This window comes from Sorex fumeus, unplaced genomic scaffold (assembly GCF_029834395.1).
Source record: "Sorex fumeus unplaced genomic scaffold, SorFum_2.1 ptg000015l, whole genome shotgun sequence".
NCBI classification, from domain to species: domain Eukaryota; kingdom Metazoa; phylum Chordata; class Mammalia; order Eulipotyphla; family Soricidae; genus Sorex; species Sorex fumeus.
In genome coordinates, this window is record NW_026606072.1 from 26,078,261 (window position 1) to 26,097,125 (window position 18,865).

The 18,865-nt window shown below is 40.0% G+C and overlaps 2 protein-coding genes across 4 annotated transcripts in view; both read left to right on the top strand.

Moving 5' to 3' along the window:
- The window catches only part of PAIP1 (poly(A) binding protein interacting protein 1), a 32,232-nt gene extending 22,368 nt beyond the window's left edge, over window positions 1-9,864 (top strand). For all 3 annotated transcript variants that reach the window (XM_056112016.1, XM_056112014.1, XM_056112015.1), the window contains exons 8-11: window positions 997-1,114; window positions 1,875-1,929; window positions 3,422-3,515; window positions 8,720-9,864. In XM_056112016.1, the coding sequence (XP_055967991.1) occupies window positions 997-1,114; window positions 1,875-1,929; window positions 3,422-3,515; window positions 8,720-8,813 (361 nt within the window). In that variant the 3' untranslated portion in view covers window positions 8,814-9,864. The remainder of the gene's footprint in view (window positions 1-996; window positions 1,115-1,874; window positions 1,930-3,421; window positions 3,516-8,719) is intronic.
- Window positions 9,865-14,348: 4,484 nt separating this feature from the next.
- CUNH5orf34 (chromosome unknown C5orf34 homolog) overlaps window positions 14,349-18,865 on the top strand; it is a 29,985-nt gene continuing 25,468 nt past the window's right edge. Inside the window, exons 1-3 of the mRNA XM_056112133.1 lie at window positions 14,349-14,539; window positions 16,555-16,789; window positions 17,569-17,658. Coding sequence (XP_055968108.1) covers window positions 16,595-16,789; window positions 17,569-17,658 — 285 coding nt within the window. The 5' untranslated portion in view covers window positions 14,349-14,539; window positions 16,555-16,594. The remainder of the gene's footprint in view (window positions 14,540-16,554; window positions 16,790-17,568; window positions 17,659-18,865) is intronic.

Here is an 18,865-nt window from a genome sequence, read left to right on the forward strand (position 1 = left end):
TCTAGCTCCATATATGGTCCCCGGAGCACTGTCATGAGTGATCTCTAAGCTCAGAGCCAGGAATAAGCCCTGAGCACAGCCAAATATAGCCCCAAAACTAAACGGAGAAATGATTCAGACTTTGAACTATTTAATAGATGTTTAGTAAATAAGTTCAATAAAAGGCATAAAAATGCTTGTCTGTTTTGTTTCTTAAGTGAAGCAAGATAGTTTTTATAGAGTGAAATTTACTTAGACATGAGGCAGAGAAAGAGGAAATATGTATTGAAGAGAAAACATGGGTTTGAAGAACAGGCCAGTAGGCAGAGACATAGAGTCAAACAAATGAGATAGGTGCAAGAGAGAACACGGGCAAGCATGTTTGCTCTTGTAGGAAATGACAAATGGCTTACAGAATCTGAGCATTGGATATAAATATTTTGGACGTGTTTTTGTTTGTTTTTTGTTTTGGGCCACACTTGGTGGTGCTCAGGGCTTACTCCTGGCCCTGTGCTCCGGAGACTATATGAGGTGCTGGGGATCAAACCCTAAGTGACCACATGTAGGATCAGTGCCCTACCTGTTGCACAATTGCTTCAGCTATATAAATGTTAAATTTAGAAAATCAGGTGCCAGGAAAATAATACAGGAGTTAAAGCATATACCTTGCATGTTGTCAAACCAGATTGATCCCTGATTCTCTGTGGTTGCCTGAGCATCACCAGGGTGTAATCCTGAAAGTTCCTGAGTACCATAATGGGGCTTGGGTAATTCCTAGCACCACCAGGCTCAAAAGGCCTTCACATTGAACCTTATCAACGCAGTTGGCCACAAATCTAAGAATTGCTGGGTAGAGCCCCTGAACCTCCTAAGTATGACTTCAGGTCTGTTGGACCACCCCATTCCTCCCCCCACAAAAAATAAGGAATAAAATTTTTAAGACTCAGATATTTTAGAACCTGTAAACATTTTCATATATACACTGTAATTGATTTTTTTTTCTACTTTTGTCTGCAGAGATGTGAAACAGATGCTCCTGAAGCTCGTAGAGCTCCGGTCAAGTAATTGGGGTAGAGTTCATGTAACCTCAACTTATAGAGAAGCAACACCTGAAAATGATCCTAATTATTTTATGGTATGCTAGTATTGGCATTTTAAGTTTTTTTTTTTGTTGTTTGCATTCCAGTCTTGAAAATCTAGATCAGGTTCATGAAGTAGTTCTTAGAATTTAGTGTCAAATAACCATTTTACTGGCTTAGGATCACTTGGCAGCCAGAAGGTAGCAGAAGCATGGAATTCTGCTGTGCAAAGGGTAGACTAAAGAAAGATCCGTCCGCTGGCCTGGGAAATGAACAAGGCTTAGACTCTGGTGAGCAGATGGTCTCTTGGAAGCAGCTTTTCCAGATAATTGGTGACTACAGCCTTGCGTCTCAAATTCTCACTTTGCATGTTGTACTGAATTGAAAGAACCAAATTGGTTCACCGTACTGGTTCCCAGTACAGTGATGCCTGGGACGCCGGCATAACCAGGCAGAAAGTAGCTCTGAGGATGCTTCCGTATGACCTCAGGATCAGAAATTCTTAAAGGAAAAGTGGTGGGGAAGTGAAACCGCACTCAAAATGAGCAGATGCTTAACCACAACACGCAGCAGAAAGTGTGACAAACAGTATACAGCAGGCGTAGAATCACAGGAACTTGACATAATTGAATAGGAAATCTGAAACCTAGACTTTAACAATGAAATGAAAGTGGCTGCTAGGAAACTGGTTTTCTTTTCTGCTTGCTCTTGCGTTATCAGGTGCAGACAAGTGACATCAGCCATGCTTCATTAATTAATGTGCCTTTAAACAATTCTGAAATGGTTACATTCTTGTATCACTTTGATTCATCCTAGAATGAACCAACATTTTATACTTCTGATGGTGTTCCTTTCACTGCAGCTGATCCAGGTATGTGGTCTCACAGCCATTCCCTCTGTTCACTTTTATAAGATGGTAATTTACAGAAAACCTTACCTTTACGAGGACAAAGTTATCACTGTTAGAAGAATTTACATTATTCTAAAATACAGGGTAAGGGTTTATCTCGTAGACTGTTCTTTACATTTACCACTTAGACGGAAAGTCTGACTCGGTATTTATGTGTCTTGTCACATTGGCAATGAAAGATTGGAAGAAAACCTCAGTCACTTGGATTTTTAATATTCTGATATTCTGCTTTTGCATTTGAAACTTTATTTTGGTTAGATTGGAAGAAACAGGTGGCTCACTTTATACTCGACAACTTTCATTAATTTGGGTTAATGTTTGCAAGCACGAAGAATCAAGTAGGGCTCGAGCCATAGTACAGTGGGTAGGTGCTTACTTTGCATGCAGCTAACCCGGGTTCAGTCCCTGGCAAGCCATATGGTCCCTAGAGCACTGCCAGGAGTGATCCCTGAATGCAGAGCCAAGAGTAACCCACATCACAGAATGTGTACAAAAACTTAAAAAAGAGTAAATAATTTGTCTTACTTGCGGGTTTTTGTTGGGGTGGGGGTGCAGCACAGCGTGATAATTCTTTGGGCTCATCGTATGCTTTGCATGCTGTATGTTTGCGAAGCAAGTGCTGTGGTATCTCTCCGCCCCATCTTTATCCAGTTATTATACTCTGGAAATTGGAGATGATCATTTGTAACAAGTTTCGCTCTTATGCACTGATCCACTTCATTTGTTATTCAGAGGTGAGCACCATAGCGATATGCTAATCTTGAACTCAGTAACACTGCTGTACACAGTTGGCATATGGAAAGCAGTAATATCAGGTCTATTTTCTTGGAATGGCCCATGCTAGGGAAGATTGATAGAAATGAAACATTTATCAGGCAGCTTCCTTCTAGCTGTCTATGTAGGAGAAAGAAGAAATCCCTTATCTCAGATCCTGGGCCAGGTTAGCCTCATCTGATTAAGAAACAGAGACTAGTGACTTCACCTGCTAACTAGGTAACTTTTATCTCCTTAGGGTGTAATAACGGAAGAGCCGGATGTCAAGATGCTTGATTGAAAAATCCCTCCTTATGGAAGGATAAACAGAATGGAGGGAACATATTTATCCCCAGCAAGTTAAATAGCCAGTGTTTTGTCTATTGAAAAGAAATAAACAAGGGGCACAAAATGTACTCTAGTATATTTTCAAATTTAAAGGTTTATTTTGTATGTATAATTAAAATTTATGAGCAAGCATAGCAGTCAAAGCAAGCCAGTTAGAATGAGTTTTGTCAAAATATTATATACATAATACTTAAGCTTACTACTACTTAAACTACTTAGGAAGCTTACTACTATTTAAACACTGGATTTAATTAAATATTTTAATTAGAAATATAATCACTCATTTGATGAGGGTATTACCATCATTTGATGAGATTTTATCAGCATTTCACTTTTAAAAATGTTTTCATAGATTACCAAGAGAAATATCAAGAGTTACTTGAAAGAGAAGATTTTTTTCCAGATTATGAAGAAAATGGAACAGACTTATCAGGGGCTGGTGATCCGTAAGTTCTTTTTTATTACCTTCTTTGTGAAATTTTGTTGTCAGAGTTTGTAGATGATAATATTCAACATTGTTATATGGGTATGTCTGTAGTAGTTATTTACCCAAATTTTCCAGAGTTTTGCTAGAAAATACAAACTGTGAATCTGAAAAAAATGTATATGTAATTGAGGGGGGAGAACTGTTCAAATATAGCATACTCATAATCTGTTTTTATAAGTTCTGTTATATCTAAGATTTTAAAATAAGTAGCTGAGGGGCCATAGATTGCTCAAAGGCTGAGCATTTACTTTGCTTTTAGGATGCCTGGGTTTGTATTCCTGGCACCGCGAAGTCCCTTGAGTATAACCAGAAGTAAATCCCGAAGCACTTGTTTTGACGTGTCCGCAAAACAAGAACAAGAATTAGTCTAATAACACAGGATCTTGGACAGGCTCTGTACCTGTTTATAAAACAGATTTCATCTAAAGGATATTTTTTTTTATTGATATTTTTTAAAATTTTTTTTTCCCTTTATTTTATTTTATTTTTTTTAAAGTTGTAGATTTACAATTTTTTGTGCTTTGGTTTCGATTATACAATGATCAGATACCCATCCCTCCACCAGTGCCCATTTTCCACCACCATGGATAATATCCCTCCCACCCCCATCCCCCCCTTCCCACCCTGCCTCTGTGGCAGGGCATTCCCTTTTGTTCTCTCTCTCCTTTTGGGTGTTGTGGTCTGCAAAAGAGGCATTGAGTGGCAAACATGTTCAGTCCATAGTCTACTTTCGACATGCATCTCCCCTCCTGGGAGGATCCTCCAAACATCTAAAGGATATTTTAAGATAAAAGAAAATGCAGATTACTGTAGAAAATGTTTGGAGTGATGGGTAGATGTAAATTGGAGTTCTTAGTCTCAGTTTCTTACTTGATGTTATTACTCCTAGCTCTGTGCTCAGGGGGAAATATCAAATTCTTTCTATTGCTCATGTCTACTGATATATTATTTATCAGTTTGAGAGCTTAATATGATGTCATTTTGGGGGCTGGAGCAATAGTACAAAGGGTAGGGCATATGCCTTGCACATGATCAAGCTGGGTTCGATACCCGGCATCCCATATGGTCCCCCATCCACCGCTGGGAGTAATTCCTGAGCATCACTGAGTGTGACCTAAAAGTCAGAAAAAAAAATGCCATTTTTAAATTAAATGACATTTAAAATGACATCCAATATCATTTTAAAATTAGTTTAATTATAAAAAGATGCAGCGATGTACAACTTAAGTGTAATTGCTTTGGAGACCGAGCCCTTCTGGGTATTCCACTAGGAGCTCAATTTGCTCTTAGTACTGAATTTCAGGTTCATATGTTAAAAGGTTTATATGCTAAGCTTTTATTCTCTCACTCTGTTGAATGAACTTGTGGCCTTTCCAACACATGGCCTTATACTGGACGGGAGAGAACAAAGAGCAAAGCACCCATCATCAAGTAGTAGGATTTAGTGGGGGCAGATGCTCTTTTTATGGGAGTCGGGAGGCACATACAGCATCATAGTGTGGGTGAGAGTATTAACAATTGGGAGCAATCTGGACTCAGATTCTGCCTCTCCCACCTCTCAATCTTACCCAAGTCTTAAAAGATACTTATTAAACTCAGTCTTTAGTTTGTTTGTTTTTACCTTTTCTTTTGAGATGCCAACATTTATAAAACTGTTAATGATACTTCCCATGCATTCGTCATTCCAACACCACACATCCCCAGAATGCCTGCTTTGCTGCACCAGTGTCCCAGTCATGCTCCCCGCTGTGTAGGCTCAGTTCCACAGACATCTCCAGTTTCAAGGACTGGCCAACAGTTCTTTCTATCCTATATATGAGAGAGTTTTTTTGCTTGTTCCTTTGTTTGGGGGCCACACCCAATGATGCTCAAGACTTAATCCTGACTCTACACTCAAGGATCGCTCTTTGCGAACTTGGGGACCATGTGGGGTGATACAGCTCTAGTCCCCAGAGAAATGTTTTTGTTTATTGTGCAGGTAGTGACTCTCAGCACATACACAGGTGATTAAAGCTAAACTCCTTTCACAAAATTGTAAATCAATAAGTTGATTAAAAATTTTTTCAAAACATTTAATAAGAGATTATAGAAATAAGTAAGAGATTACAAATAAAAATCTATAGATTTAAAAAAAAATTTTAGTAAGCCAGGGAGAACTAGACCTTTCTCAATCTTATTGAGGGCAGGCAACCATAAGCACCATGAGTGAATGCCATACTCAGGGGTAAAGGGCTAAGAAGTTTGTCTTTCAAAGAAACTCCTTTATCAGGGCTAGAGAGAGACTATAGCATGTAGGGTGTTGGCCTTCTGTGCAGCTCATCCAGTGACCCCAGCACATCATACGGTCCCCAGAACCCACCAGAAGTAATCCTTGAGCATGGCCAGATGGGGCCCAAAAGCCCTAAGAAAGGAGAGAGAGAGCTCTGTTAGACTTTTTGCAAAACTAGTTTCAAGACAAGTCTATTCAAATCTGAAGGATAATGTAGCTAGAGAGAGTATTTTTGGTGAGGTTTTCCTTTGATTTAGGGTGGTGTTTTTGCTTTGTTTTGTTTTCTTAAAGTATATTTCATCATTCTCTTCAGGCTGGTAGAGTCTCATTTGATACATCTTACTATGAATCTGTGGACTTACATTTTTTGTTTTTTGTTTTTTTTTAATCTTGCTGCTTTCAACATTTGGTCTCTGTGGCTTTTGTCATTTTGATTGTAATGTGTCTTGGAGTTTCTATATTTGGATTTACTTTCACTGGCACCCTTCTGTTTATTGTTTCTTGATGCCTACGTTCCTCAATTCTGAGAAATTCTTGGTGTTTTGTTTTGTTCTTAATGTTTCCTCATCATTCTGTATGATTGTTTGAGGGTTGCCAGACCATTTTTTTTTCAGGGCCACACCCAGTAGCTTTACTTCTGGTTTTGTGCTGAGGGATCACCCCTGTGGTGAAGGCAAGTACCCTACCTGCCATACCCTCGCTCTGGCCCTTCTTAGTCTATTTTTAAAATTCTTCATCAAGTTTTTCTTCCTGTTCAGGGACTTGATTCTTAAATGGTGCCTCTTGAACGCATCCCTTAAGTTCTCTGGTATGCTATTCATTCCTTTTCAAAGTTTTTTCCATGTTCTGTTTCCTGCATCTCACAGTGCTTTGATTTTTTTCCTCTGCTGCTGCTATTTTGCTCTATTGCGTTTTTTTTGTTTTGTTTTTGTTTTGGGAAACACAAGACTGTTCTGCGTACTTAATCCTAGCTCTCTGAGGCTCAGGGAGGGCACCATATGGGATGCTTCTGGGGACAGAATATGTGTCACCCCAGCCCATGCAGGGCCCGACCATATCAGGTGCACTTACCTGCTGCATTTTCAGGCGCATCATGTCGCTTACCGTACTCTTTATCTGTCATTGATGTTTATAGTGTTCTCATGTAAGCTCTTTGTTGTGCTTTTCTGACCACTTGTGCCATTGTTTCTTTGAGCTCTTTAACTATCCTCTGCATAGTGTCACTAAGCTCTTAAGAGTTTACAGAACTGGTTGCTGCTGATGGAGCCTTAAGTGTTACTATTTTCACTTGTTTAGCTTGGTGACTTTCTCAGGGTCCTCTCCATTGTGTTTTCTCTGTTTCTGCTGTGGTGGAGTGAATCTTTGTAGTTAATTCCTTGGTGTTCTGGGAGATTAGGCCGAGTGTTGCTCTTTTTCTTCCCTCCCTGTCTTGACCTAGTCACGGAGTAAAATGTGGGACTGAGTGAGTTGTAATGAGCACAGCTCTGTGTGGTTGTGTATGTGGCCACGTGGTTCAGATGTGGAGGTGGGCCTACTGAGGTTTTGGAGGGCATCAGGCATGGACGCTGCCAGGTCCCAGCTGGAAGGAAGGGGAAACTGTCTGGATCCAGAAAGTCCCTGGCATGTCAGCTGGAAGTTCAGTGTCACTGGAGGATTGAAGCAGAGGCTCAGGAGATGTGGAGATGGGCCTGCTGAGAAGAAGGTGGAGGGACCCGGTATTATTCGTACCTGTCTTTTTAAGCTGGCTATGAGAATGTGTATAATAAACCCTTAATGGGCACTTAATATTTTTTCCCATGGAAATCTTTTTTACCTCTCATTTTGAACACCTAATAGATAAGGAAAATCTTAGATAATTTAGAAAGTAAATTATTTGTTTCCCTACTGAATCACCATCAGTTAGAAAGCTATACTCATTATTGACTTTTGGGCACACAATGTTCCAACACCCTCCCCTCCACCAGAGTCCCCAGTTTCAGGCACTTTTCCTCTCCACTATTGTCCTAGTGTTTCCTTTGGAGAGTAAATTCTTACTGTGAAAGTTTGGCTCCAAATATGGATATCATTAAATTATTTAGGAACACTATGTTTTGTTTGTTTGGTTTTAGTTTTGGGGCCATACCCAGCGGTGCTCAGGGCTTATTCCTGGCTCTGCTCAGGGATTACTCAGGTGCTCGGGGACCAAATGGGGTGCTGGGGATTGAACCTGGGCTGGCCATGTGTAAGGTAAGCACCCCACATGCTGTTCCAGCTTTTAGGAACACCCTTTTTGATGTTAAATAAACATACAATAGTTATGCATCATTAGGTGAATGATACATCAGAAATTCATTATAATTATAGTATAATTAAATTATCTATGGGCTGGTGCCATAGCACAGCGGTAGGGCATTTGCCTCGCGTGCAGTCAACCTGGCAGAGCCGGTTGAGCCGGTTCGATTCCTCCGCCCCTCTCGGAGAGCCCGGCAAGCTACTGAGAGTATCTCACCCGCACGGCAAAGTCTGGCAAGCTTCCCATGATGTATTCAATATGCCAAACACAGTAACAAGAAGTCTCACAATGGAGATGTTACTGGGCCCGCTCGAGCAAATTATCTATGTGAAATTAATATCAACTTTGAGCCCCGAGGTTTATATGTCAGCCTTTAATTTGACTTTTCAGGTGGAAGAATTCAACATGACTACAAGTATTGCTGAATCTTAACCTCAAACGTGAGACTCAGATTCTAATTTAACACTTATTAAATTAGTTTGTGAAGGGAGTGAGATATTTGTGGATTTCTAAGCAGTAGATGCATTTTTTTAAAAAAAATTCTATTTTCATGACTTTGCATCTTAGAAATTCTGAACAGAAAAATCATTAAACTCATGAATTATCTTTGCTTCTTTTACAGATACTTGGATGATATTGATGATGAGATGGACCCAGAGATAGAAGAAGCATATGAAAAGTTTTGTTTGGAATCAGAGCGTAAGCGAAAACAGTAAAGCTAAATCTCAGCATATCAGTTTTATAAAGCAGTTTAGGTTATGGTGATTTAGCAGTCCACAGGAAAATAAGAAAATTTGTCATACCAAATTAAGGATCTTGAGTTATGTTACTAATGTATGTAACTTTAATTTTGTTTAACACTATCTGCCAAAATAAACTTTATTCCCTATAACTTAAAATGTATATATATATAATAGTTTATTATGTACAGTTAATTCCACTGTTTTGGCTGCAATAAAATCATTTTTGAAATAAACGTTGAAAGTAAATTTTGCTAGCTGGCTAGAAAGTTATCCTTTAAATTCTACTTTCCTTGAGGGAAAAAGTTTTTGTTTGGAAATACATATTACTGCAAAAATGTAGCATCCTTTTTTTAGATATGAGTGTCATAGCTTTCATTTAGTTTTACAATGGTGTCTCAATAAATTTGTTTTCAAATATGAATCACAATCATTAAATTCTTTACCATTAAAGTTTTAGACTATATCATTAACAACTGACTTACCTATCCAGCTGCTATTTGATACCAGGGATTTTTAAAATGTCATTAAAAAAATTAGAACTCCCAAGTAAACTAAGATTCTTTATTGAGGGTTTGCTATTCTAGAATTACTTTTTTTTTTTAAGCCTAACTTCATTTTCTTCAAACCTAGAGCTTTATTTGGCCTTTTCATTTTTCACTTTGTAGCATGAGTTGCATTGACTTTTTACTGGAGAGTTTTATGTCACTCATGTTCTCATCGGCTTTATAATTGATACACCTTACAGATCAGTTTTCTAATACTTTTACTATAATGTGGTACCACCTTGGCCCTAGTATTTTTATGTAATGTCAAATCTTTTTTCCAACTAACTAAAAAGTAAAACTTATGTACAAAAGGATTGCTTGTAAATATGCATGTAAATAGTGAATAACCCACTGTTTTACATTTGGTACATCTGTGTCTGCTAATACAGGTGGCTGTCTCACTTTTCTGCTTGTTTTCTTCAGTCTGAATTAAAATTAGACTTTGAAAATAAAATTTAAATAGTTTTGTTTCCTCTTAAGTTTTTGGAGTGGTATCCTGGTATTTAAAAAAAAATTGTTGAATTTGTTAACATGACATAAAATTAAGGTATCAAATCAGAAAAATTATTTTAAGACATAGTTTACTCAGTGCCTATTGAATAAATTAATAACAAATAAGTCTACTTGGAGAAACTAGCAAATACTCTTTATTGATAAAGCATATTATGTATGCGGGCTTTGGGAAAATTATAGCTCAGAATGATTTTTTTTCCGTAAGGGCTTGTGTACCATGGTGGCTATTACTTTTATCTGCAGTTCTTTGAAGATCACGCTCATTTTAATTTGGGGATAGGGCCAAGTTGTTAAAAAGTACGGTGCTTCCATCCAGAGGCTAAATAGTATTCTAAAGGAATATAGATTCTGACAGTTGCTAATAGGAAGAACTTTTCTCTATTCTGCATAGTTTAATAAGGCCTCAACTAGAAAAACTAAGGACTGGGGCGACTCAAACTGCAGGGGGCTATAATCACCTGGAGTCTTCACTCACACATTCTGAATGAATGGAAACCGTCACTTAATCAGAACCACATAACATAGCTTGCCCATGTGGGTTGGACATCTTAATAAATGGCGGTAACCCTGGGAAAGACCCCAGAAGAAGTTGTATTTTGAAGCTGCCCATGAGTTGGCTTTTGGCCCTAAAGTGAGTTGCTGGACAGGAGGGCATTAAGGAATGTGTGGCAATGTTCTGGTTTTTTGGTTGTTTTTTTTTGTTTGTTTGTTTTGTTTTTTTGAATCAGGAAAAGAAGTTTATTTGGAATAGCATAATTTGAACTTCTGAAAATTTGGAGAGATTCTGAAAAAGCTACACGTTTATTTTAAGTTGAATGCTGTCAGAACAGTAGTGATTCTATCTGCTGTTCCATTCAGTAGAGGGAGGACAAATGAGCTGAGATTATTTCTAACTTTTAAAAAATAGGTAACATTTAAGCAGTGGAAGCTGTTTAGGAGAAAGAGTACAAAAACCTGTCTAGGATTAAAGGATAAAACTATACTGCTTAACTGTTGATATTTAAACATCAGCTTAAATAGAAAAATAAAAAGCCTTGCCATTAATCAGGCTTGACACAGTACCAGCTGCAGTTAACAGGCAACCTGATCGTGATGGCTATAAAGTGTCATGAGCCCACCTTGTATGACCTCTGCTTTATTACCAGTGAGGCTGTCAGCTAGCTTCGTTTGTTACCAGCAATACCCTATTACTATATAACCCTCGCCCGGTGACAGCATCCGGTCCCTAGTTAATCATCTATTCCTGTTGGCAGAAATAGCATCCAACATAAAACTGGCCCTTCTTCTCTAAAAGGAGACTTTAGAATGGGAAAGAATTTTTTTTTTTTTTTTTAGTTTTGGGCCACAGCTGTAGATGCTCAGAACTTAATCTTTACTCTACACTCAGGAATCACTTCTGGCAGTTACGGGGAACTATATGGGATGCTAAGGATCAAACCTGGATCAGCTGCATGCAAGGCAAGCACCTCACCAGCTGTACTATTGCTCCAGCCCTGATGGAAATAAATCTTAACAAAGACGGCTCGATCCTCCACATGTGGAGTACTGTACCCCAAGTTCCTCTGGAGTGTGCTCCTTTGCACATCTCATAATACAATTTTGTCATATTTAGGTGTGAGCCTGGTGGTCTTTGCTTGACTAGATTTGAGCAGAGGCTCAAAGGCTGTGTGTATATATATATATATATATATATATAGCCTTTATATATAAAGGCTATATATTATATAGCCTTTATATACATATATAAAGGCTATATATATATAAAGCAGATGTAAATAAAGCTACCGCTGCATTTTGCCAGTGGCCAAGTCTGGGTGAACCTGCTGCTGCTCCTTGCGTTGAGGGCAGAATTCTAGTAGATTTTTCATCAGTATAAATGCATAATCACTACCTTGATCCCAATTTTCAGATACTTGCACACTCTCTGTGCTCTTTACCCCTTAGCTGATCACTTCATAGGTGAATAAATGGCTCCATGCAAATGTCCAGAAATTTAACTTCATCCTTTTTTTCTAATACAGGAAATTTCACTCATTTAAAGCCATTTATTAAGTATGTTAGAATCCTATCCCAGCTCACTCTCATGAGCTCTAGTTCTACTAGTTATTTGGCCTATATTTTTGTAAATAATTTTTTCTTTCTTAATAGGAGACACACACTCGGTGCTTGGAAGACCCAGGGGCTGCCATGGAGATATTATCCTATCCGTGCAAGCCTCATGGTTTGGTTCTTTTGGAGTGATGCTGGGCTGACGCCCAATGATGCTTGGAAGTCACCCAACAATGCTTGCAATTGGGACAGGGAGACGGAGTGACATAAGGTGCTTGGTGTAAATCAAACTCAGAACATAGTACATGCGTGGCTTCTCTCCACCTCTTTGAGTTATCTCCTTGGCCCTTTTGCTGTGTATTTATTTAATTTTTTAATTCTTTTTTGAAAGGTAGTGCTGGGAATTGAACACAGGGCTTATTAAATATCAGACAGATGTTGTTGATCTATGTTTCCAGTCCCTGTTCTGTATTTTTTAAATCTCCCAGTTCCTTTAGCCCTCTGCATGAGTATGCCATTCTTTTCATTAAAAGAAATCTGCTCCTCACGTTTCTGACTACAGCCCTTTTTCTGCTTGCTTTCTAGTCCAACTTTTTACCAGTTGTTTGGGTTTTTTGTTGCCTTACCTCCAATTTGCTCTTCAGGCGCACTGTTAACTTCTATTCTGCTATAACAGACCTCACAGCAAGTCAATTGAGACTTCTATGAAGAAGAAACCCAGTAGAAATTTTATTCTTTGACTTCTAGGCATTTTCCGAAACTGTCAGGTGATACCAAAACTAAAAATCTCTAGGTGTCTAGAATAATTAATAGCTTTTTTAAAAAAATCTGTGATGTTTTAGTAGGATTTTTTCTCTATTGTCATTTCTCAAAACGCAGACGTAAGTATTCTTTTCTCATGCCACAATAATTTCTGTAGGCTACTTCATCCTCTTCTATAGCTCAATAGCTATTAAATTTGTTTCATATTTCCAAATTCTAACTTGCTAATTTGTCACTTTCACTGAGAAGACACTAAATTTAAGTCATTTCTATTTCTTAAATTTGGTTGTCATCCTACATCCCCTAATTGATGATTCTGCCACTTTTCCACTTGCCTTGTCTCCCAAGAAACCTTGGAGTTGCTTCTAATTTCAACAGTACAACCATCACCAATACTCACAAGTTAATCTACATATTTGACCACTTTCCCTCCATCCTCACTGCCTAGTTTTGAACCTCAATTGTCATCGTCTGTCCTGTTGGTTTTTCAGAAGCCTGCTACAGAACTCCCATTTTTGGGTTTACATCCTACCATCCTTTCTCCACTCAGCACTTCCAGGAAACTTTCTAGACCATTCTGTAGTGGAGTGACGGGGTAAAGAGTTGGTAGTACTGTACAGCATAAATTAGCATTTTTTGTAGACACTGATGTTACAGATCAATGAAAACATTGTGTGAGGCTACCTATTTTATAGTTTGATAGACGTTAATTGGCATATCAGACATTTAAAAATGAAGATGTATTTAAGGAGTTGCTTCTCCCCATTCTAGATTAAAGCCCTATTGGCGGTTACCACCACCTTTAAGGAAAAGCCCATAATCCCCAAGATCTGTCTCTGTTGCGACTATACCACCCCTATCTCCTTGCTGACATCTCTAAGGCCTCTCCATCATACTTGAACTACGTCATTGGGACCCTTGAAGGGGCTAGATCTTCCCTCTGAGAGCCAGGGTTTTTGCCTGCTGGTCGTCCTGTGCTTGAGTCGGCTTCCCAGGCTCCCCGCGCTCTGCAGAGGCTGGGTCTGGGCACTGCCCCGTGATTCCCCGGAGGGACTTGCCACCACGTGACACAACGTCTTTTCCTGTCAATCTCTAGTTTCGGTACACATCCTCAGGGAACTGGGTCTCATGCCTTGCTTTCCAGCACACAGACGCCCCAGAAATAATGTATTTACTCCTAACGGCAGTAAATACCAATTCGACTTTTGACAAAATTAGGCAAATTAGGTCTTTGTCCAAGGCGCTTTTTTCCCAGTAGCTTGTCTGGGGAAGTGAGCGTTTCCCTGTGAAAACTTTTCCATGTGGTGAGTTCTTACACCCTTGAGCAGAACGAGGTCAGGGAGAAGCAGGTCCCTCCGGTGGGGTGACGGACTGAAAGTAGTTAGCAGGATGCCGGACTAGGACGTCTGGCGTCCACTTCCGGTTCCGTCCTTCTCCCTCGGAGCACGACGGGGCGTGGCTCCCCGGCTCACGGCGCGCCGTGGGCGGGACTTCCGGTCTGGCCCCTTCCCGGACCCGGAAGTCCGCAGGCCGCGGGGGCGGGAAGGTTTGAATAGCTGTTGGCCGGTGTTGGCTCTTATGGAAGCCGAGTTGGCGCGGCGGCTGCTCTCTTGCTACTCGTACTTGACGAGCCTCACGGCCGAGACACTCTCTGTGCCCTCATCCTTCTGCAGTTGCGATTATTTTCTTTCGTCCAGAGACATTTGTTAGTCTTTTGTCGGTTTCCAGAACCTGCCGCTGGGAGTCGTGGGCATGCGCAGAAGCTGCGACTTGGAGCCTTTTGCAACTTAAGTCCGAGTTGCTGTTTCCGAACCTCCTTTCCAGCGGTCGGTGTGAGTCCAAGATGTCTGGTGGTGTTTGGGCGACTCCTTTTCTGTAAATAGGTATCGACCTTTGGAGAAGAAGGTTCTCATCTCACCGATACCGGGAGCTGACCCGTGGGGTTTTGTTGGCTCAGCTTGCGGAAGGGGGTGGGATGGTGACAACACAGCTGAACAGGTAGAGATCAGGCTGAAACGCAGGTTGGACTCGAACGTGAGTTTTTCATGATCTGGTAGGATCTTGAGACGGTTCACGATTTCTTGCTTTCCTTGTTATTTAAACTAATGTTTGCTCAATACGCTTTTAAAAAATCACCAAAGTTACTTTCTCCCCACTTAGAAAAACATAACTTTTCCCAACTGCGTAGCTGCTCCTAATTTTTCTGAAACGTAGATGTCTAAATTGGTCTCAGATTTAACATATATATACCTCCCTAGGGTGGGTAGGCTGGGAGGTGACAGATGGCTTAAGGACCCTGTCATGCAGTGCTCCCGACCATCTGTGCAGGAGGCCACCAGCAGATTTATTTTCCTTGTCTTCTTGCTGTTGCTTTTTTTGGTGAAAAAGACCAATAAACTAAAAATGGGAAATGGGGGTGCGGGGAAACCGGTGTCACAATTTTAATTTTTGCTCTTTAAATACAAGTTAAAGGAAAGTGCAGAGAAGAATGAACAATATCACATATTGAGCAGTTGAAGTAGGATGAAGAAAAATATTGTTGTGAAACTCTTCTAGGAGAAAGGTGGAGGAGGAAATGGGATTAAGGCTGATGGGAAAGTGGACAGTGGTGGCTATCACACTTTAAAAGTTTATTGGTCTACAACACCCCAAAGGAGAGAGAGAACACAGGGGATTGCCCTGCCACAGAGACAGAGGGGATGGGGGGATGGGGGTGGGAGGGATATTATCCATGGTGGTGGAAAATGGGCACTGGTGGAGGGATGGGTATCTGATCATTGTATAATTGAAACCAAAGCACAAAAAATTGTAAATCTACAACTTTAAAAACAATAAAATAAAATAAAGGGGAAAAAAAATAAAATTAAAAAAAAAGTTTATTGGTCTGACAAGGATGAAAGGGAAAGTGGTGGGCCAGAGAGAGAGATTGCAGAAGAAGGAAAGCACTTCCCCTAAAAAGGGGTAAACAGCTATTAGTGGAAACTGTGTTTCTGTTGTGGTCACTTAAGTTTAAGAGGAAAGGACAGTGCCCTAGGAGACTAGTGTTAGAAAGGAATCAAGATTTATTCAGCATCCTCAGCATGACATCCTTAGTGCTAGACACTTCACAACTCTTCCTATTTTTATTTAGGCTTTTGGGCTACATCTGGCAGTACTCGGGGCACAATCCTGACTCTGTGCTCAGGGATCATTCCCATCAGGGATCAGGGGACCAAACGGGGTGCCAGCGATCAAACTTTGCATGGCAAGCGCCCTACTATTTGTACTAATTGGCCCCACAACTATCCATGTTTTTATTTTATTTATCTTTGGTTTTGGGACCACACCTAATGCTCAGGAGCTACTCCTGGTTCTATACCCAGGAATCACTCCTGACAGTGCTCATGGACTATATACGTGGTGCCAGGAATTGAATCCTGGTCAGCTGCTGGCAAGGCAAGCACCTTACCTACTGTACTATCTCTCCATTCCCCCACCCCCATCCCAATTTTTAAACAAAGCGACAAAGAGCCAGCAGCTAATAGTTGGTAAATGGTGGAGTAAGAATTTGTTTTTTGTTTTATGGGCCATACCTATATAGAGATATCATCTTAATGCAAGGGGTTAAGTTGAGTGCCCTCTCTACTGCTGATCCTGTTTGATCCTTGGCATCACATGATCCCCTGAGCACCGAGCCAGGAGTTGCCCCAAAGTACCAGGTGTGGCCCAAACCACTCCTCCCCTGAATTAAACAAAGTATAAGCAAAGGGAATATGTTTTGTTTATGTTCTTAGAAAATGCATCTATTTATTTGGATAAAACTTGATGCACCAAAAATATCTGCTACTGTTTCCTGTTTCTTTTAGTATTTACTTTGGAAAGACATTTTATTCAAAGACAGTAGAAATGGCGGCTGAAGTGCAAATGGTACTTTATGAAGATGATTCCGTGCAAGTTCAATATGTTGATGGTTCCAGATTGCAGCTTTCTCCATGTGGTTCTGAATTTTTGTTTGAAAAGGCGCCTTCTGCTTCAGCACACCCTTTAGAACAATCAGGAAGAATTCATCAAAGGACGCATTTTGTTATTAGCACTTACCGAGTAAGTAAAAATGATAGAAAACTGCTTTTTTAAATATAAAAAATACAAAATATATAAAAATACTGCCCAAGTGACCAGAATATGGAAGGGAGTTAGCAATCTCATTCTCAATTTAATTTTTTGGTTTTGGGGCTATACCTGGTGATTCTCATGACTTATGCCTGACTCTATGCCCCTTATCAGTAGATAAGGCACTATAGCTATAGTACTATAGCTTTGGCACTTCTAAATTGATTTTAAATCTTTTCTTAATGACACCCACGAGTTGCCCCCGGCTACTTATTAAGCTCCTAAATGGCCAAGATCCAGAGACACACAAATGAATCTTGGAACCAGACAGCTTGCTGCAGAGATCTTCCCGACCCTAATTATTAAAATTTTAGAATTCCAGGAGCGCATGGCCGCTCCTGCAGCTGTGCAACATTATATGCAATTCATAACAACCAATACAAAACAAATTGTCTAGCATTGCCTTTTTGGCAGGTTTGAATGGTGGTGGGGAAATTCCAAATAATAATAATGGGACTGGTGTCAAAATATTGAATGTACTCAAAGTAAAGAGAGTATTGTGGAAATTGTCTGCCACACAGGCAGGGGAGGGTTGGGATGGGTGGGGGATACTGGGGATTTTGGTGGTGGATATGTGCTCTGGTGAAGGGATGGGTATTTGATCATTGTATGACTGAAACTCAAACATTAAAGCTTTGTAATTGTATCTCACAGTGATTCAATTAAAAAAAATCACTTCTTAAGATTACATCTTCTATTTTGTTTTGTAGGAACAACTACAACGAGCCTTGGAGTTTCGAAACTCTTATGCTACTTGCCCTTTTTTATCTGAAAGCATCATCCCTTCTGAAAGAAAAAAGGTAAGTGTTTTAACTTAATTTGGGAGGATGGAGGTTTGGGAACCACATCAAACAATACGTAGGGCATACTTCTGGAGGTGCTGGGGGACCATGTGCAGTTCTGGGAATCGAATCAGTATTGCTGCATATAAGGCCAAGTGTCTTAACCCCTGCACTTTAAACTTGATTTTAATGTATTTGAAGTAATAAATTAATAGCACAGCGGGAAAGGCGTTTGCCTTACATGCGGCTAACCTGGCCGACCTGAGTTCGTTTCCTCCACCCCTCTCAGAGAGCCTGGCAAGCTACTGAGAGTATCTCACCCACACAGCAGAGCCTGGCAAGCTCCCCGTGACATATTGGATATGCCAAACACAGTAACAAGTGTCACAATGTTACTGGGCCCGCTCGAGCAGATCGATGAACAACGGAAGGACAGTGAATAATAAAGTAATGCTTTATTTTATTTTGGGGGTTATGGGGCCCACACCCAAGGGTGCTTAGGGCTTACTCCTGATCTGCATTCAGGGATCACTCCTGGAAGGCTCAGGAACCATATGGGGTGCTGGGGAATCAAACCTGGGTCGTCCACATGCAAGATAAACAACTGCCCTCTGTACTATTGCTCTGGTCCTGAAAGTAATGCTTTATAAAGTAATATTCATAGGCAAGTCATTGGGAACAAAGAGATGATTATTTAGTCTTTGTATTTATGACTTGACCCAGACACAATGCTATAGGCTGTGTAGGCCTATTTATTTCACCACAGTAGTATTTTGGACAGTAGTATTTTTGACTTAGGCAGTGAAGTTACATAGATCTCTCCCTTTTTTCCTTTTTGCAGGCCAAGGATTATACAGAAAACTTTGGATTGGTGACTTTTTAATTCTCAGAGGTGTCAAAATTAAGAAATTACATGACTATTTTTAGTAGCTCGTGTGTAGTTATTTGTAAAGCTATTCTAGAGATCTGTAATATTTCAGAAACAAAATGTTATTTTCCCTACATTATTTTGTTGTTAATATTGTGGGCCATTCCCAGTGGTGTTTGGAGGTCACCAGAGTCACTCCTAGTGTGGAGCAGGGCATGCAGGGCTAATCTTTCAACCCATGGACTCATAATGCCTGGCATAAATGAGACTCCAATACTTGAGGCACTTTCCTGCCCTGCTTACATGCTTTTATTCATACTTTAAGCCATGAAAAAATTATTAGTTGTAACTTAGTCT